Raw genomic sequence first — 21,174 nt, forward strand, 5'->3', positions numbered from 1 at the left:
AAATTTGATTCGCCGATAGCTATCGATCGATGTCGCCGCGGTACAAACAAATGGGCGGGAACGATGTTCTGGCTTGATTTCAAATTGAACGATGATCGATTAGTATCGCAACGCGTTCGATAGTCCTGCTTTACCGATCGCGAAGTAGACTGTTGATGTTGAGTGACGCCTGGTAGAGACGCTATAATCAGCATCTGGCCATGGTTAATATGGAGATCCTCTCTTTCTCTCTCTCTCTCTCTCTCTCTCTCTCTCTGTGTGTGTGTGTGTGTGTGTGTGTGTGTGAGAGAGAGAGAGAGAGAAAGAGATATATAGTGCCACTATCCTCTCATTGCCTGTTATTTTCTTTCTCTTGTATCTTTTACTTATCCTTTTGTCTCTCTTTTTTTCTCTCTCTCTCTCGAAAGTGGGTAACCAATAAAAATTGGCTGTCTTATCCCCAGACTCTTATTTTAGAGTCTCTATGATTGGCTCGACGCAACGGCGCGCTCTGATTCGTCAATGCATTCGCATTCAAGTTTATCAAACGGCTTGTAGCCGTTAGTCAAACCGATCGTGAGTCGTGCAACGAATTTGCTCATCCTCTTATACTTGGACGCTGTTGAATGGTGTTGTACGAACGGCATTGAGTGCGTTACGTGCGCTACAAATTTGCGTTCACTGAATTTCGATGCCAGTGACGATGACACTTCGAGTGACAGCAATGTGAATGTAAACACGTCTTTGCGTTAACTTTCTTTGTTCTCCAAGCGAGTCTAGAGAGTGGAAGTGTACGAGCTTCGCCGCTCTCGAGTCATCTCGAGTGTGCTTCGATCTCGGTGAGTAAAATTAAACTTTCGTTCCTTTTCGTATAGATACGCTGTGATATTTTGTCAAAGATTGGTTCTAAAGGATAGAGTGGGAGGAGATGAAATTCTTGATTTTATCAACGGAATTTATTATTTGCGAAATTGTCATGATTTTTTCAAGTCTTAAAAAAATCAAATTTTCTTTAAAAAGAGACACAATCGACATTTTCCAAAAATAAGATTAAAAAGTATATGTATACTCCGTATATACATTTATTTTTCATCTTTGTAATGCATTTGCTGTATTGGAACACTACATGGAACAAAACATTTTAAATATTTTGACTGATATTAATACTCTTTTAAATTAATTTTTTATTGAAATAGAAATAACATATATATATATATATTTTTTTTTTTATTAGGAAAGGGGAGTCTGAGGAGAGTCTGAGAATGTCGAGCCCAAGAGGATCTGTTCGTGAGGGCACAAGAATCGTATTGAAAGAAATAACTGCGACCCTCCACAACTCTTCGTTGATTCAACCTTCTCGACAAAAGGTATTTTTAATAAATTATTAAATGTCTCTGCATTTCAGCGCTGTTCTTATTTAACTTTTTTATTCCTTTGCTTAATTTGGAAATAATTACTTTTTTGTGTAAACGCTTGGAGTAATTTTTACATTCTACAGTTAAAAGTTTTTTATTATTTATTAGGATTGGAAAAATCAATATTTTTTTAAAACTAAATTAAAGTTAATGGTTTATAAAATTAATTTATTTACAGTAAAGATTGCATAAACGAAAAATTAACTTGGTTAAAAGTTACAATAATTAAATAAGTTAAATTAAATGTTAATTTCGAAAAGCATTATTTATATTAAATTAGTATATTGTAATGTTTTAAAATTAGGTAACTCTAAATAAAATAATTACATTGTAGATTATCAAATAAATTGTAAGATTTTATTTGTAAATTAAGTTTATACGAAACAACAGAATTATTTTTTATACGAGAATGTATTTTTTCTTTTACATGAATTTTTAACTTGGGCAAAAGTTAATAAGTTAAAGTTTGTGTATTTTAGAAATAACTGCATGCTAGCAATCAATTCATTTAAAATTAACTGAGTTAAGTTAAAAGTTATTAAATTTTTAACTTTATTATTTAATTTTCAATTTTTTAACTAGTTACTAGCCAATTTTTTTTCTACAGTCGCATAGTCAAAGGGTAGAGCTCTTCGGGGAACTGCCAGAACTCGTGGTAGAACACTAGATTTTTCGAAAATTTTTCGTTTGATAGGAAATTATAAGTTTCGAAAAATTTTTTTGCAAAATTCTGCAATTTCTTTAGAGTTCTGATAATCCCCCAAAGAGTTCTATCGATTATCTTTAATGATCAAATGTGCTAGAGTTGAAAACAAAAAAGTTATAGCCCTTTGAAGTTGCTGAATTGTAAAGTTGGCTCCCACTCCCTCCCCCCGTTTCTTCAAATGCTGTTTCTATCGCTTTAATCGACGGAACCCCCCCCCCTTTTTTTTCTTAATTGGTTGAGAACTCTAGAACTCTTCGGGAGGCAACCAAAACTGTGGTTATTTTTTTCAAATTTTGAAAAAGTGGGGCCAACTTCACAGAGGGACGAATAAGGTATTTTTGATTAACTCAAGGTGTCTAAAATTGAAAATTGATGAGAGAGAATATATACATTCATTCTATAGCAACTTAAGGCCAAGTCGCTATCATATAGAGTCATTTATATTTGCTCTTTCAGAATGAAGAAAAAACGTTTTACTTTTATTACATTTATTATGTTAAATAAACGTAAAAATGATGTATTTTTTTAACAAAGTAAACATTTATGGGAAATGATACAAATTTTTTGTATTGTATCGTATAAATATAAAAATATTAATAGCATATATTTTTTATAACATTTCGGTGCTATAAATATACATATAAGTCATAACTCGTTTTTATTGTACAAATTCGGTCTTGGAATCTTCGAATGGAAGATATGGATTTTAGATCAGTAAAAAAATTGCTGTGACGTGAGTTTAATTTTCTCCCCACTGGGATGTAAAAATCACTGATGACTATTCTCATGTTCATCTTCTTATCTTCTCAGGATAAGATAGAATTATTACTTTGACTTTGGTGAGAAAAGCATAACGGGAATGTATGTACATTGCGACGATACTTTTCTCACATTCGTTTGGGGAATTAATCGAAACGAATAAAATTCATTGGTAAATTAATAATACTTTTTCAGAAAGCGACAGTGGCGGTCGATCCGCTCTTATCGTTCGCATATTCTCTTTACATCCTTCTTCGCGCTTCCTTCTTCGTTTACGCGACTGACAGTCGGACCGGAAAATGTATTTCTATAAATAAACTCCGTATCTCTCCAGAAGTATCTTGAAACAAAAATAAGTTTTACTTACTGCCACGCCGGAGAATTTCTTTGACGCGTACAAGGAACGCGGATTTGTTCCCGGAGCATTTTTATTTCGAGAGATCTTTGAATTTTAACGTTAATTTTTCAATAGCGGTAATCCTCCAACGTTAGCTGGAATATTATGCTTTGAAATTTAAATAAGTCTTGTCTTCTTCTTATGATTAATTTCTGAGAATTACTAGGAGAATTGTGAGTGATAACGGAATCTAATATGAACAGGCTTGAACCATTATCGGTATCATGCAAAGGACTTTTGGAGCCGTGGTGCAATGATAATTAATATAGCATGGATTGTTGCGAAAAATTTTCAAAAAGATTTTAATCTTTTAATTTTATGTGGAACAATTTTGGATTCTGCAAAAATGTCATATGAAATACAATATCGTACAATACATAAGAAATGTTTCTAAAATTTATCATCTGATACAAAGTGATATTATATTCAGAAGCAGAACAAAAAGTTGTTATGATTTAATAAATAAATTTAAGACATAAAGTTTAAGTACTTGAGAAATTATTTAAATTTTATTATATTGTTTATTATATTTTATTATTTAATTTTATTATATCGCGTATTATATTGTGCCCGTTTTGACGATGACAACCGGGCTTTAGTACAGCAGGATTTCTATTCCGTTACACGCTTTCTGTTCTTAACGATAGTTGTCTCTGTATCGTTGTGCAGCTTTTTATAAAATATCTCCACAGCGACACCGACAACTACTATTGTTAAGAACAAAAACTGTGTACAGAACATAGGCCACGGAAATAAATAATCGCAAATATTTGCAACATGGTAGAGGACTTTTTAATGTTCAAAATTTGATCCGCTCTCTCTCTCTCTCTCTCTCTCTCTCTCTCTCTCTCTCTCTCTCTATCAGTCCGAGAGAGATGATCCGATTATCACTGGATTATCACCTCTCAAGAGTGCTTTTTAGAAAAATGGAAATCAATTTTACTTCATAAAGCAGAAATTACGATATTGTTATAGTAGGAAAGTTTGAGTATTTTGGTTTACAAATATATCGCTTTTCTACAAAAATTCCCCTTTTCAGCAGATTTTATACATAGACTGAAGCTGAATGAATTTATGAAATGTGGCTTTTTATTTTTTTAATTATTCAAGCAGATAATGTTTTATCAGAGTATTTTAATACAGTGCAATGTTTAGTTTCCGAGAAATAAAGTGTGACTTTAGAAAGTCTATGCCTGTATTGGCGATCTTTCTCCATTTAAATAAATTTTTGTGTAAAGATGAATTTTTTTGGCATCTCGCCCCCAACTGAAATCCTGGGTACACTCAAGGACTTTGATTCTGTCCACGGGGGAATTTTCCAAACTAAGAAGTTACTATCTTTCTACATACTTACAGTTTATGATTAACATAACGACCAATAAAATCTAGTCGTTACATTAATCATAAACTGCGAGTATGTAGAAAGTGGTGACTTCTCAATTTAGAAAATTTCCCCATGGACAGAATCAAAGTCCTTGGGTGTACGTTCACGATTCTCGATGCGTCTCAAGCCCGTGGTTCGAAGCACTATTGGCGTCATTTTATCTTTGTTTGTAAAGATAGATAGGACTTTGAGCGTAACGATTTACCGGATGATCGTGGCTCTAAATGAGATTTCCAGTTCGTCATCGTATACACCATCATTTCTCTAAATCCGTGCGCGGCATCCCGATCTCCGCAGGGAAAATATTTTTCGTGAATTCACACGGGGTGTGTCGCTCTCGTCGTTTTGCAATCTGGGGGATGAAAAATATATCGAAAAGCTAATTAGCTTCGCGCCTGTTCGTTTCCTGTGTAACGTACTCGTCGTTTTATCTCGCGATGTTTCGTTACCAAGTGCGTTTCCATCGCTCCAGATAGCGCCACGCCGGTCGATCGCGCGCGACTAACGCGGCTCGATGGCCGAGAATCCTGTTCCCACCACTTCCAAAGTTGGTGATCTTTGCGGCATAATGTCCGTACGGCGTGTGCGCGGTTCGGTATGGCTCGGTGCAGCTAGTGTTAGTACGCTTCATCGTGGCATGGTGGAGACGATGTTACTCATGGTGCAGCTTTCGCCGAAAGTCCGGTCGACGCGCGACAACGTCGTGTGAAGCCCTTACCTCGGTGGCGAGGATTTCTAATTTAGTTTTTAAAAGGTGAGACGCTGCGCCCCGCGTTGTGTTTTATCCTTTTCCCCTCGCCTTTTCTCTTCCTCTTGGACGACTTTTTGCGCGTGCACATGCACGTACATGCGTCGCGCTGCCGAGTGTGTCGGTCCGACGATGACAGCGACAGTGTGTTGGCGTTGGTGGTGATGGTGGTAGTAGCGATACAAGTGTTAGTAGTGGCGGTGGACGTCTGGAGTATCGACTAGGGACGCGCCGGGCTAATATTAGAATTTCGACGAGAGATATATATCTGCCGTTTATCTCCCGCCGCCACGGGCCCTAATTTTGGGTCCGCTTTCGTGGAATACCTTCCTTCCTTCTTCTTTCTTTCTTCCTTCCTTCCTTCCTTCCTTCCTTCCTTCCTTCCTTCCTTCCTTCCTTCCTTCCTTCCTTCCTTCCTTCCTTCCTTCCTTCCTTCTTTCCTCTTCTCCTGGAACATTCCAATAAGAATTTCCATTTTCGCGTCGTGTAATTCCAATGCGCGACCTCGGAAATATGTCACAGCGATAGGTCGATTTCGATCGATTAGAAAAGATTTGACTTGACATTTGTCATACCATATACTTTTGTCAATCATACTCTTTTACTTGTTTCTTCTGTCCGTCTGCTTCTTTTCTTTGTATCACTTAATTTATTTCTTATCGCGTGTCATTGCTCGTCATTACCTCCTCTTCGTTCTGATTAATGACTGTTCTCTTAATACTCTTTTATCAATTGATTTTATTATAAAGATTACACATATTTACCTGTCCATGATTTTTTTTAACTAATTATACTCTATAATTTTTTATTATTGCTATAATCGCTTGATAATAATTTTTTTTCCAATTGTTTTTTTCCAAAGGTCGATATATCCGACTCTATATGATGACAATGTAAATGCGATAACATCGCGTGTGCCTCCTTACGAAGTTCTTATCTCGTTATGTATATTGCGTCCATTTTATTTAAAGAAAAACTTGGAAACGTCATCGCTAGCATCCGAGTGTCAAGTGCCGCGCTCAAGTACGCGTTAAAAACTAGTGAGAGGGTTGCTCATCTTAGAGGGATGAGAGAGACACACCCTGAGATAGCGATGAAGCCTCTGTCAGCGCGGTCAGATGAGAATGAGTCATTCCGATGGTTGCGTTGCAATCTCGATGGTGTCAAGAGCACGCCGAATAAGGATCGCGAAAGACTCGCGTCTCGCAGTAATTAAATTGTTATTTTTTTGTTTATGATCTCATTTCTAAAAAAAAAAAATTGTTTTTTGTCTATTGATGAAATCTCTGTTTTCTGTTTCTGAAAATAAATAATATTAGTAAATAGATTTTTTTAAATAATCGCTTACGTGAATGAATGTTCGGTGATTGTAATGAGTTATTCTTGATGTTTGAAGAAAAAAAAACGAGAGGAGGCTATTAAAAATATTTATATTTACGCAGCTAAAAAATAAAATAGAAACGAATCAAATAGCGCATTGCGTCGAAAACATAAGTAACGCTTGGAATAATATCTGTAGGAGGATTAATATCTGTGTTAATCTCACAATTTTTTGTACATGGTATATTTTTTCGGCGGAGAATAATTATGTCAGGGATGAAAAACATAGAAGGGGAGGTAAAACCATTTTGCGGTGGGGTTCTTTGAACTTGTGTATAAATATGGGACTACGTTATGCGTTAGTGACTGAGAGTCAAAGTGGAGACTATTCGAAAAAATCATGGGAATTCCTTTTTCGAAGGTAATTCTGCGATGCGTCATAAAACGTTTAATTTTATTATCTCTAACGTTTCATCAGTAGTCGCGCCACACACGAGGATTATTGCTCGACAACACGAATACTGCTCGACAACGAGTCAATTACCGCGCGAAATAAGATAGTTTACGAGTACTATTTTTTAACTAGAGAGTTAGAATATTCGTTTTTCTCTCGTTGCATATAAAAAAAATTAATCTATTTTTGTTTATTTTTACAATAATATAATATTAATTTGTATATTGAGAAAAATATTTGTTAAAAAAATGTATTTCTTTGAACGTGTTAGTCTTAAGTAAAAGAAATATTTATTAAATTTAAGAAAACAGTTATTTATTTAAAGTAATAATATTTTTAAATATATTAAGTAATTTTTTATTAATTTGTGTTTTTCAATTTAAAAGTAAAAAATTAAACAATTTTTTTAAAAGAAGAAAGTGGATTTCTTTAAATATGAAAGTTGTGGTTATATAAAAGTTTGTTTCATAAATAAGCAACTAAATTTCTAACTAAATTTTCTCAATGTAAATAATTTATTTGCAGAAAAAGATTATATTTGCGTTTTAAATAAACAAAATAAATATTTGTGTTTTAAATAAATTTCTTCTTATTCAACTAAATCTTTGTAATAAATTGAGTGAGCAGCACGCGACATTGTCAATATCGGAGGGGGAGGGGGTAAAGTTTTATTTCTGATCTTTGAAAAGTTTTAATTTATCAGAAAAAATTGAGATGAATGTATATTATATTAAAAATATAAAAAGTTATTATGAGAGCGGTGTTTTAATAAAAATGTAAAATTATAGTAAAATAAACAATAAGTGAAAATTGACCAATATATAAATAACACAAATTAATAAGAGAAGAAGGCTTTATACGGTCGAAATGGTGCTTAAAAATATTTTTTGTGCGAATCTTAGTACTTTTCAGTAGTAAATTTTCAGTAATAAAATATTACAATAGAATATAAAAAATACTCTTGAAGAAAATCCTTGAAAGACGTAATGTATGTACAACAATGCTGTCAAGTGCCACAGTCAAGATTTCAAATGGCTCCTATCGATAATGCCTCTGTTTTTAGATAGTAATTAAAAAAAATTGTTTTATCAAGCAGAACATGAATTATTAGAAATGAGAATATTATCATGCTTTATTAGTTATTAGTAGGAGAAGACGAATTACGTTCGTAAAGCTCAATAACTTATGGTATTTAATGTGTTGATAGCTTTATATCGATTAAAATATTTTCTTGATAAAATAAAAATTTTTGAAGGTCAGAATCAGATTTAGCACTTACAAAAACTCAAACTATGAAACTCGAACTACAGAATATTTGCCGCCATTCATGCTGGCATTCAGGTGGTAAAATTGGCCTATTTTACTCGTCGATTACGATTTTTATTTTTCAAAACGATTTCAACGTGTCTTCAGGATTCATAATATTTCTGTGAATTGATACGAGAGATACCATTCGGACGATTTTCTGGCATTGTGTTACGTAAATAATTTTTAAAATTTTGAGAGGAGAGGGGTCGAGGAGAGGTTCAACCTCCTTTGAGTATGCCTCAGTAGATATCGTATAATAGTCGAACGAATGTTGTCTGGCGAGTCTCTGTATCGATGAATTGTAGTTTTTGGGGGAGGAAACATTTTTGTACTCTAATTTTGTGGTAACTGGAAATTCTTCTGTATTCAATTGATATACACCTGTACCTTGCATCGATACCATTATATCGCACTTTGCCATAAGTTAAGGAATGTTGACTTTACATGATTTTCAACGTTTCTTTGCCCAGTATAAAGCAGTTGTAGCGTTATTGAGATAGATACTTCCGTACTGTCGTAGTCTTGCAAAAGCGAGCGGAACTGACAAGGACTGCCTTTCTCTCTCTCTCTCTCTCTCTCTCTCTCTCTCTCTCTCTCTCTCTCTCTCCGAATGCCTTATAATTAGCCTGAGCGAAGCGTGAAGTGATTGCGCAATTTCTTTTATGAAAATTGCCAGATCTCCAACTGTCAGCTGACTTGGCGACGTAGTAGTCGCAAAGTCATCAGTAAGCGTTGATATTTCGCAGATTACAGATCGGCTGCGACTGGTATAATATGGAGTATATCCATAAACTTTTGCATCGTGCCACGAACCCAAGAACGTCTCCTTCGCCCACGCTGACGGTATATTGCGTCGCAAACGCTTTCGAAGGCGTTTTCCGTCGAACTTTCGTTGCCACGTTGGTGCGACGATTATCTATAAATCTTTGTGACAAATAAAATCGAAGAATGTTTTTTTTCACTGAAAGATGCTGAAAAGGTCATATTTCTATTTTATATTAAAAAATTCTCACAAACCGACGATTATATATTTGATAGATACTTAATTTAAAAGAGAGGGAAGAAGTACATACGACGTTTTCATAAAGCACGCTTAACGCTTTCTTTTTTTTTTTTTATTTTCAGAGTGACAACGATAGTCCCGTGGCTGTCGCGAAGACAGCGGAGCATGAGGTCAAGGTCCATTTTGCCCGCGAGTTTGCCGATGTAGGATCGGTCACGGAGAATCTCTGCTTGGCCCCGGAGAGTCTTTCGTCGGCCAGCAGTTTCCATAGCCTCAGTAGCACTCTCAGTACCAAGAGTAGTAGCGGCATATGTCCCGATTCGTCACCCGAGATTTCAGATAATGTCGCAGATACATCATACGTCAACTCTAACATACCTGGTGTAGAGGATTTGATCCTCGCGTACGCAGACATCCACCTGGGAAGCGAACGCGACGGTCAGGATCTCAGTCAAGATCAAACCTTTGCATCGGCCATAGACGAGACGCCGTATCCTACGAGTGATTGTTCTCTCAACGAAGATTCGTTGGATAATACTGATAATGAAACCCAAGTAACTGAGACAAATCTCCAATCGCATGAAACGACGTCCTTGAATCAAACGCAAATTTTAGAACCGTTTGATAACACTCTTCCCGCTGAAGATTCACAATTCGTGACCTTACATCCTCCTGCGAAAGAATGCGAATCGCAAGTAGAAGACTCGAGTAATAAGCATATTCCCTTACAGAAAAGTGATGGTACAGTGAGTGAGCTTGAAACGTGCAACATTGCAAGTGGTACTGTAAAGAATACACTGCCAATAAGTAATGCGAATGATAATCAATTGGATATAACGACTACCGTTTCATCTGGTAATACGTCTTTCAATGTGATAGCGCTTAGTGAAGAGCAGACAGTAGAAGACAATTGTAGCACCGAAACATTTCCTCTAGAAGATCCACAGTTGTATCCTATCGAGATTTCTGTTCCGTCCATATCCTCGTTAGCGCAATATGCGGATCTTTCATTACCTAATGTATCGTCATCGTTAGAAAATATCGATAGTAAAACAAAAGATACCAGTGTACAAGCTTTATCAGAGCCCGAGCGAAACACATCGACAGCATTGTCTTCCGACTATCTCGATCAAGTAATCGTAGAGAACTCTATCGTTCAAGCTGAAAAGAACGAAATTATCAAGGAACAAGTGTTTTCTCAATTACATAATCACACTATATCGGATAAAGAAGATAACATACAATTACTAAATGAAACCAGTATTATAGAACCAAAAATATCAGAAGTTAAAGAAAACTTACAGACGAATGTCGATGAGAAAGATTTAAAAGTAGACAATAGCGTGATATCGAATAAATTAGAAAAATTGTCCGATGAAAAAATTGCCATATGCAACGAGACCCGTATTGTAGAAAAACCATGTAACTCGGAAACTGTAATTATAGAAAGAGAAAAATATGATATTGTAGAAAGTGCAGATGTGACGAGTGCTATTAAAAAAGAGATATCTGTTGAAGAAGATCTCAATTGTACACTTACTTTACAAGAGACAGAGACAAATGTTACACCAGATGAAGAACGATACGAGGAATTTAAACCTCAACGACAAAGTACTACATTGTCAGTGATCAATGAGCAGTTATATTTCGAAGAATTAAAGTCTACAGTAGAAAAAGTTACCGACGAGCAACTTGATCTTTCACTGGATCTCACGGAAGACACAGATCAGTTCGTCAGTGCAACACCCGAAAGTAAGCATAACTTGAACTTGAACTTGAACTTTTTCTGTGATTTTATTATTGAGAGATTTATTAATTACATGAATATTTTTTGTCTTTAGTTTTCCAAGATCCCTCGACATTTGATTTTTTGTTAGCACGAAGTAATCCCACGCACACAAATCGCCTTAGAGCGGAATCCTTGTACGTTAAATTTGACCCGTTGGTATCGAACACCAGCATGTTGCCACAAGGAAATGCCCAAACGATAAACGAAGAGAAAAATGGCAAAAACGAATCGCCACTTCCCGATTGTACACCCGTTGGTACACCAAAACGTAATCCTGCCATAGCAGCTATAGACAGACTACTCTTTTATAGTCCTATTCCTAATACAACAATGCAAAAGTTAGAGATAACTCAAGAAAAAAATGTAAGTAACAATTTTATAGATGTATACTATCTGCAGGGTTGGGAAATAACGCATTATTCTTGAGACATCGTTACTGTTGTCGTTATTTTTTTTTTTTTTTTCCGCTAACAATCGTATTATTTTTTTCTGACGACGATAATGCTACGTTACGTTATGTCAATAGTAACAAATTCAATTATCGATCGTTATTCAAACTCTATTATTTTGAATATCGTATAGTGTATATCTATTTAATATAGATTTGTGCATCTTTTCAATATGTAAATGCATGCAGTAATCGACGTCGGTTGCCAGAGCAAAGGTTGCGATAAATCCAATGATAAGTTTTATTTATTTTCATATTTTATTTTAAATATTGAAAAATATTTTGTACTTAACATTTTAGGCCTCATTCCTATTAGTCATTGCAACAATATTATAAAAACTAGAAATTTTCAGTACTGTGAGTACCGAGATGCATTCTTAGCGATATTAATGTTCATAAAAGCAATAACAATTTTCGATAAAATTTGTGTTTGTAAACTACAATCTAAATTTTGATAAAAAAATAAATATACTAAAAAATAAAGACATTTAACATAAAAAAAGATTTTTTTTTTATATTAGAGAAGTTTGATATTAAGCTGCAGAGACTAGTTTAAAGTTGTAAGTTTTAATATTGATTATCACATTTTATATTGATTATTAAATAATGTAATTGTAAAATTTAATATCTTATTTTTATTACAAAAAAAGTAACGAATCGTTATTTTTTAAATAATGGTAGTGATAACGTGTAACTTTTTAAAATTAGTAATGAATAATGGTAACGGTAATTTATTACTTTTATAAAGCAATTTTCCCAATCCTGACTTTGTACTTCTAATGGTAAATAAATGTGAAATATTTAATTACTATCGTATCGTATTTAATTACGATCGTAAGATAATCGTTAAAAATAAAATTTATTCAGGAACAACCAGTAGAAGAGCCTAAATCCGACGGACAACTTATCGATCATATAGATATGAGTAAAGAACTTGAACTCGTAAGAACGACTGTGCTACAATTGGAGGAAGAATTGGAGAAACGGAAGAAGGAGCATGAAGCAGAATTGGAAAGACAGAAAGCAGCTTTTCAAGAAAAAATGAATAAACTACAGGCACAGTTGTCTCAAGAAATAAAAAATAGAACACAGATGAAGTAAGTGATTTTTATTAATAAAGTTTTACAAGCTCGTCGATATGAAAATAAATGGCAATTCGATAAAGGTCATAACGAGCGATTCCACGAGGATAGTAGTGCTTGATTCAACATTGATCATTAATTATGCTTGTTGTGACCTTTATCAAATTGTTATTTAAATAATTTATACTCGAAATAAATCTGTTTAAATAAAATGTGGAAATAATTGATTCAGAGTCGTTCTGGAAGAATATGAAAAATCGATTAGTAAATTAGTCACAGCGCGGGAAAAGGATCGAACAAGCTTCGAACAAGACAAGGCAAAATTGCAAGAAGAATTGCAAGCTGCAAATCATCATCTAACTAACACGGAGGCAGCGTTTAACGATGTGCATCAAAAATATGAGAGACTTAAAGGAGTTGTATCGGTGTATAAAAATAACGAAGCTGTATTAAAAGAAAGTATCCAGGAAAATGTAGAAACTATAAAAACATTAGAAACGCGATACGATCAACTTAAAGAACATGCGATGGCTCAACTAGAAAAGTATGCGATCAATATAGATTTATGTATCATTATCTATTCCTTGGGTAAAACAAACATTATATATATTTTATAATATATATTAATATATTTTAGAGCTAATATGGAATTGGACGGAATACGAAAACAGAACGAGGCGGAAACAGTGAAGCTGCACGCGATGATAAGGAAAGCGGATCTTAAAAGTAATTCGCTTACCGAGCTTGTGGAACAGAAAACTAAGGAAAACAAAGAACTCGCGAAGATTCTAGACGAAGTTATCGCCAGAGTCGGGCATGGAAATTCGGAATGAAAATAAGATATCGCGATTAGTCTTTTATTTTTTTACTTGTCCTTTACTATCTTAAATAAACATATGTTAGATACGATTGATGTATGTATACGGTCATTAACTCGTATAGTTATCGCAAATTGCGTTTTACTTCAGGAAAGCGCTTTTTATTAATTATTTATAAGTTGTGAAATATAACTATTTTAAAGCTAATAAAACTATGCTTATAAAAAAACACATTTTCATTTATACACGATAAAAAATGTTTAATACCCTGCATGTGGTGTAACAATATACAATCCCATTTTTTTATCTTATATAATTACTCTTTAATTACATTTATCTTACGTTATTAAGTTATATAAAAGTCATAATGTAAACACACGTCGGCTAAATGTACAAGCACCCATATATATATATATATATTTGGTCGTTTCAGTAATGTTTCGTTTGCTAAAAAGCAAATCATTCGTGCAATTTATTGAATTTTACTAATCGTACTAACGAGTACTGTCAATCTATTGGCCTAGTATCGATAAGAAACAGCACGTGATGTTTGGCTAATTTCAACATACGATCGCTCGTACTTCCAGGTTTCCGCGGAATATTTTTATTTTCTAGTTCAGGCATGAATTTTTTGATTGTGCGTGCCAAGTTTGCAGCATATTGTTTAAATTTCGGGTGACTCATGCCGATGCCTTTGCTTCGTAGGGCTTCCGCAACCGCCCAAAGTAATTTCTAAAAATAACGTATTATTAATGAAACAATGTATCGTTACTATTATCAAAGCAAATAGAAGGCTCAAGAATACGAACCTTTTTATGAGTATCACTTAGTTCGTTCTTCGCTTGATTAAAAGAGGTTTCATTTTTCGAAAGAATGCTGCTCGACGAATGTCTATCCCACGTAACTTTCGAGGTATTTTTTAAATCGTGTGTGCAATCGAACGATAAACTCTTTGCCCATTTCAATCGTGGCCCTTGCAATTCTTCCTCGCACTTTCTTTTTCTACTTTCTTCCTTCGAAGATGTTTGTTTCGAATCTTCAGATTCATCTTTTCTCGGTGTTGAAAATAAAACGCGTTTAATTTTTTGAGTATCCGTATTACTCGCACCTAACAATTTGCTAGGACCAGCATGATCCGATGGAGGACTTTGAAACAACGCACGTTTCGAAGTTTCTAATTTGGATTTACAGGGACTCGATTCATCTAGCATTAATCTCCGAACAACTTTTTTTTTCGTTGAACTCCTTGGGCTTTTACCTCGAGGACTCTTGCCTCTTGGACTTTTACCACGTAAACTTTTACCTCTTGGACTTTTCCCCTTTTTATGCGCAAGCTTCCTATATTTTATACAAACATTTATGAAATTATATTTTGTTTGCTAATTATCGTAATATTTTTTAGGAGATACATACTTGATTGGTATCATCAACTGCCTTTTATCAGTGAGTCCCAATCCTTGCAAGTTAGCGCTACAGAAAGTTCTACGTCTCTTAGCTAAATGCGTCAATCTTTTCTCTGGACTTTGACCGTTTCCACGTTTTGTCAATAAACTTCGCTTTTTCGCACTTCCCGGTGGCTGTTTTGAAAACCATATATTACAAGTAGATTGCGTCTCAGCTCCTATGTACCTTTCACATAATTTAACTGTCAAATTCTCAAACTCTTCTACGGTTCTACTTCTGTTATAACTGAAATTTTAAAGATAATATATTAATAGATAGACTATTGCACTTGACAATAAAGTAAAAGTGTAAACCAACGTTAGATAATAATTAGTTAAAAAGTTAATAACTTTTAATTTAATTCTGTTAATTTTATGAGTTAATTGTTAGTTTCCATTAATTATTTTGTAAATGCATAAACTTTAACTTATTAACTTTCTTTCTTTTAATTTTAAAAGTTATTAACGTTTAAAAGATACAAGCGTATAAACTCGGTAGATTTAAAAATCAATAGAAAACTTCAAGAACTAACGAGCCCCTAGATCATTGTGCTATTACGAATAAAACTGTCAATTCGTACAAATTAATACGCGTGTGTCAATTGTCTTGCGTCTAATTGTCAATTTCTAAAACATTTCTACCGTTTCTGTACCTTATAAATTACATTCAAAAATTCGTGTATACGATAAATTGCCTTTATAAATTTGTTGCAACATTTTGTTTCATGATTTTATAGAATTTAAAATTTGAAAAAAAATTGTTCCATTATAATTTTCCTAACGAAGCGCATTAGAGTACTATCATTTTGGTAGTAACGTTTGATAAGTAATTTGTATATTCGATACTCGTTTATCAATGCAATACGCTCACACTTATTATTTATATAGTACCTGTCAATAATATTTAAAACACACGTACATATACGTTACGTTTTGCAATTGTTTCTTTAAATTCTTGTGATTAATTTTCTCATCTATTAAAAAGAATCTTCAACATCACTGAAAACGCTTTTACAAATTAAATATTTGTAAATATTTAAATTAACATATAATGTAAATCCAGGAAAGTTTGATTAGAATTCAATTCGTATACCAATCAATGAGATTAGATTTGATTTCCAACATGGTTAGATTCGATTCAATTTCACAAAAATAATTGATTTTGCACTTCTATTCTGAAAAAGTAACATGTTATAGTTACTCAAAAGTAAAAAGTTATTATCTTTCACGTTACCTTTCTGTTAATTTTTTGTAATTTTTATGCACTTGTATTTTAAATAGAAGATTTTTCAACATTATTTTTCAACTAATTTTACTCATTATATTTAACATTTTGTATGCGCTGTATTATTTTATATACAATAAAGCATAGTTTTAAGCATTTAAAATCAAAATATATTTAATACATTAATTGAATTAATAATTCATAATAAATTAACGCACACGCTTGGAATTTATTATCAAAATTGGGATCAATATTTTTTAGATAAAAAGTTTGCTGAATGTAAACTTCATGATAAAAATCACTGTAATGAGTTAATTTTCAATTCTCTAAATATAATACTTTTAATATTAATTTTTGAATGACAAGTTATTTTTGGGTTCATGCACCTTTTAACTAAATTGATTTTATAAGCTGTTAATTTTAATTTACTTTAGTTAAAAAAAAGTAACTTTTTCAACGCTGACGTAAACTCACTGTATGCCATGAAATTTGTGAGAATAAGCCTGAGGCCACGTTAATGTTTTAGCTTCATTTTCATCAATTGTATGATAAAGAAGAGGAGATCGCTCATGAGATACGTCTGAATTGTCTACGATAGGTGGAACTTGGACTGTTTCTTTAATCGCATTAACTGGATTCTTCAACTCCTTAGGAACACTATATTGTACATTTGAGTCGTCGTTATTACTATTGTTTATATCTAATTTTGTATCCTTTGCACTATCAACTGGCAAATCACAAGTATTAAAGGCAGTTGTCAAATTTTTCAAAGTGCCTTTTGCACACCGATTAGAGGCATTTCCATCATTAGTTTCCGCAATTCTCAATTGCTGGGTGCTCTCTGTAGATTCCAAACTTTCAGTAGACAATGGATATCCGATGTAGAACAATTGACGATTTTTATAAATATGTTGTAGAAAATCGGAGCAATCACTCTGACATGTCGTTTGTCTCGGTGGAGGTGGGACACCACTCAAAAACTTGTTAATTCTAATCAGCATGTAACTGTCCGATTTTGCAATTAATTCAGCCTGCGTAGGTTCTCGTGAAGGAATCACCGCCAGTGTATTAGCCACAGTTAACGTTTCAACATTTTTGTTATCTGTATCACTTTCAGTATCGCTGTCAAACATTTCTGGACTAGAGACATTTGGAAATGTCTCTGTAATTTGAGAGCTATCATATTGATTGGCGAAACAGCAATCCATATGGTTTCCTAAAAATTCAGAAAATTATTATCAAATGTTGCAATAAATTTAGCAATGTGCTACTAGATTCTTTTAAAACAATCTTAATGCTTGAGCTTCAACTGATGGCAACATATCCTTGTTTTTTTTTTTACAGTTAACAAATTTGATTACTTCCATAGAGTACATCATTCTACTGATAATAATTCATGAAAATACTTAAAAGCACATCGCAATGTCAATTGGAACTGTGTGAAGCTAAGAATGGAGCAAAACGCCACATTTCATAAGGCGTGATCATATGTATATAACATCATGTAAAATTGAGTAGATAGAGTATGTACTTACTCCAGTATTATGACAACCGAAAGATTTGTGTTTCTCTTTCCTCAAACACGTCTATTCCTTTTGAGGCATAAAATCTCGTTTCTCACAGTTGCTCAAGGAGCTTCGTTCGATAACGCACTGGCTACAGGGCCTACAGGTTCCGTTTATTTATTTTTTGAATCTCCACGAGTCACGATACTCCGTTATTGCGTACTGTCCTCCCATCCCTCTCCTTGCAATAACCTGATCAGGGATCGTAAGAATCAACTAAAGAATATAGGCTTAAAGGGCCTCGCACATGAAATGCATAACATAACATAAGCACAACATAAAACCGACGGACCAATGAAAATGTTATGTAAATCAATATGGCGATTTTATGCTGAATGCTCATTGGCCCATCGGTCTTATGTTGTGCTTATGCATGGTGGAAGTAGACATGGTGTGCGCAGTTTGCAAGCGTCTCTCTCTAATTCTTTGCCCTCTCACTTATTTTTTGACCGTAAGTCCCCATGTGTACCAACCTTGTTTAACTCCGTAAAGTTGTTACAACTGAATGTGTTTGTTTTCGTTGCACGCACGTCATTTAGTATTCTTTCGGTCTCTTTTTATCATATACATGCGTGAATGTCGTATGATTGCACTTATCGTATAATTATAATAAAATGTACATTAAATTCGATATAAAAAACGTATGGAAGATGTCGATAATTTTGAAAAGAAAATCTTAAGATTCATCTCCACAATGCTAAAACTCGGTGCAACTTTTCAAGCTGAGAACTGTGTGATCAATTAGCTTGTCACTTTTCCGTAAAAGCTAAACATTGATTGGTTACAAACTTTTTGATCTGAGAACTCGGACCGATTTCTAGCCATTTCTAGCATCGCGGGCTTTTATAAATAAACTTTTCCATAGTAATCAAAGAATATCGTAATATTATTACAATTTCTAAGAGCTGGTTTTAAAATCTCCTGTTTGTGACTAGTTCAGTATCAATTGTAATTGATTATTTCTGGTCAATTTTATTTAACGACAACTACGATATGTAAGATAATAATAAAGTATATAAATGTAAGATAATATTAAAGGAAAAAAACTAATATAATGAAGGATAATAATAAACGACTTTTATTTATATAAAAAAAACTCTGATATATTTAAACCAATGGTTTCGCGCTCGTGTTATAAATCACAGATTAATTATAGGCCATAAACAAGCAAGACGATTATTAATTTAATAAATTTATTAAAATCTAAAAAGATTGTGATTACGAAACGTTTCGGTCTTACTTGACCTTCTTCAGCCGTAACGTTAACATTAATCTACTATCTTTTTGAACATATTTTTTATTTATTTTTCTACTCGTATATAAGTACGAGTTCGTACCAAACATTAATTATAATATTTCATCGAGAATGCATTGATAGTATTCGATATTTTCTTTAACAAGTGTAATTATTTTGTGTATTACATAATTTTCTTGGGAAAAGTAGTCACCATGAAAATTTATAAAGCATTTTTCAACAATTTTACTAATATGAATTAATTCATCAGAGGGATACATTATTTGGTACCCTTCAGAGACATAATGATATGTATCAGGTATGAGAGAAAAGGACATAACGAACATATAGCAGAGTGTGACAAAGATGCAATCAAAACAGTTGTAGTAACCTGATATCATCAAACATTTAGTTTTTCGTAGTTGGCAGACTTGGGGACTTACAGTCTCTCGATGCGAAAAAGGGGCGTGGTTTGCGAGTTTCGCGCACACCATGTCTACTTCCATCGGTCTTATGTTGTGCTTATGTTATGTTATGCATTTTATGTGCGAGGCCCTTTAGTTTCTATTCCTGCACTAGACTGCACTAGAACGTTCCTTCTTGCTTTTACTAACTTTCAAATATATATCTATTTCATTTTAAGTGCACACTAATTCAGGGAGTTTAGGAACAGAAAACAAACGGTATGTAACGAGTGCAATACTACTTAAAAGTTGCAGCACAGACTTTTGCATAGCTGCATAATCCTAAGCATAAGGAAGTTGATTGGTCCGTTAGCACATGCATAAGGAAATGGACTAATCAATTTCTTTATGCATACTGTTAGACAGCTATGCAAAAGCCTGTGTTGCGGCCTTAAGGCTATAACACACATCTTCCATAACCGTAACCACAAGACGTGCCGTAAGAATTAGCCAATCACAGTCAAGAATTCATAGCGTTTTCGATTGGGATGCACTGGCTGCACTCAGTGACAGTCGCGTGTTCGATTGGCAGTGCCAATGCGCACTTGGCTAGTGTCACGTGTTCGTTTGAACGCACGACACTCGCATAGTGCGTACAGTCGCGTTCATTATAGTTGCGACACTTTTTCTTCGATGGTTTTTGGAATGTAGTTTTGCTCATCGAGCGGTGAACGTAATTGGCTGGATCCATAAGTAAGAATCAATCATGTTCTCAGCTCTTGTTATAGTTGCGCGTTCAGAAACGCATGTAAGAAAAAGTGTCGCAACTATAATCAACACGACTGTACTCAGTGCGCACTAGAGTCCTATATAAAGAGAGAAGCGACATTGATGTCCGAAGCTCTGATTGGTAATCTTATTGATACTTGATTGGCTAAACGAGCAGCCATATTGTGACCACGCTGTTTGCAGAATGATACGAATGGTGTTTGATGACGTTATGGACCGCTCTAATGGCTCTGGCAGACCAGCGCGATTTGCGACACGCGACGCGCGATTATCCAATAGGCGTTTACAATTTTTTGAAAAGACGTACGCCTATTGGATAATCGCGCGTCGCGTGTCGCAAATTGCGCTGGTCTGCCAGAGCCATTAGAGCGGTCCCAAAATGGCGGTGGAGGACTCAATTGGATATTAAAGGTTGTGGTGGGGGTTCGATGTCGCTTCTCTCTTTATATAGGACTCTAGTGCGCACTAAGTGGCACGAGATATTTTGACCGTGCCAGTTCAGTGCACTGGATGCATGCAAGCATCAGTGCCTTATTGTAAGCAATAACAAACAAAGTTTCAAATTTGAAAGAATGAGCAATCCGGATTTGGATCTTTTGAATATTTTGGAGACATTTTTGGAATCTTTTTCTGGTTCAAACGAGAAAGAAGAAATAATTGCAATCTTCCGAACTAGAAGAATGATTCCAAAAACTGTAAATTATGTAGCATGTGTGAAAAAAATGGATAATGACACCGTAAGTGTTATATCTTTTATACAAGTACATCAATTTTATTTTAAAATATAATTTTTTAAAATATAATTAATTACTTGATGTAGTATAATAGCATTTTTTTAATGATGTAGTATAATAGCATTTTTTTAATGATTATATACTATTTAATTACATATAGTAAAAATCATT

The 21,174-nt window shown here is 34.1% G+C and overlaps 2 protein-coding genes across 6 annotated transcripts; one reads left to right on the forward strand and one right to left on the reverse strand.

Annotated features, from left to right (window-relative positions):
• The first annotated feature begins 547 nt into the window (after positions 1-547).
• Positions 548-13,841, forward strand: LOC105195890 (kinesin-like protein KIF15). Of its 5 annotated transcripts, none has more exons than XM_026138137.2 (8): positions 6,090-6,596; positions 6,949-7,129; positions 9,217-9,313; positions 9,596-11,225; positions 11,315-11,625; positions 12,578-12,807; positions 13,025-13,336; positions 13,430-13,841. In XM_026138137.2, exons 1-8 carry the CDS (start codon positions 6,332-6,334, stop codon positions 13,623-13,625), a joined length of 3,222 nt encoding a protein of 1,073 aa, XP_025993922.1. In that variant the 5' UTR covers positions 6,090-6,331; the 3' UTR covers positions 13,626-13,841. The 5 variants fall into 5 exon arrangements, with proteins under 5 accessions (XP_011159814.1, XP_025993922.1, XP_039306203.1 ...); XM_039450269.1 differs by having other exon boundaries at positions 6,262-6,596; positions 6,831-7,129; XM_011161512.3 differs by lacking the exons at positions 6,090-6,596; positions 6,949-7,129; positions 9,217-9,313 and adding exons at positions 548-818; positions 1,214-1,346.
• LOC105195891 lies at positions 13,745-18,055 on the reverse strand. Its single transcript, XM_011161515.3, has 5 exons — positions 17,813-18,055; positions 16,752-17,493; positions 15,024-15,299; positions 14,420-14,948; positions 13,745-14,342 (listed from the first exon to the last, which is right to left on the reverse strand). Exons 2-5 carry the CDS (start codon positions 17,483-17,485, stop codon positions 14,118-14,120), a joined length of 1,764 nt encoding a protein of 587 aa, XP_011159817.1. The 5' UTR covers positions 17,486-17,493; positions 17,813-18,055; the 3' UTR covers positions 13,745-14,117.
• Positions 18,056-21,174: the final 3,119 nt, after the last annotated feature.

This window comes from Solenopsis invicta, chromosome 6 (genome assembly GCF_016802725.1).
Source record: "Solenopsis invicta isolate M01_SB chromosome 6, UNIL_Sinv_3.0, whole genome shotgun sequence".
Lineage (NCBI taxonomy): Eukaryota > Metazoa > Arthropoda > Insecta > Hymenoptera > Formicidae > Solenopsis > Solenopsis invicta.

Excerpts from the sequence above, each read along its gene's own strand:
- LOC105195890 (XM_026138137.2), top strand. The coding sequence starts at position 6,332 with ATGTATATTGCGTCCATTTTATTTAAAGAAAAACTTGGAAACGTCATC. Across the intron at positions 7,130-9,216 it reads TGGGAATTCCTTTTTCGAAG|ATTACAGATCGGCTGCGACT; the intron begins GTAATTCTGCGA and ends GATATTTCGCAG. Across the intron at positions 11,626-12,577 it reads AGATAACTCAAGAAAAAAAT|GAACAACCAGTAGAAGAGCC; the intron begins GTAAGTAACAAT and ends AAATTTATTCAG.
- LOC105195891 (XM_011161515.3), bottom strand. The coding sequence starts at position 17,485 with ATGGATTGCTGTTTCGCCAATCAATATGATAGCTCTCAAATTACAGAG. Across the intron at positions 15,300-16,751 it reads CACAAATTTCATGGCATACA|TTATAACAGAAGTAGAACCG; the intron begins GTGAGTTTACGT and ends TTAAAATTTCAG. Across the intron at positions 14,949-15,023 it reads CAGTTGATGATACCAATCAA|GAAGCTTGCGCATAAAAAGG; the intron begins GTATGTATCTCC and ends TATAAAATATAG.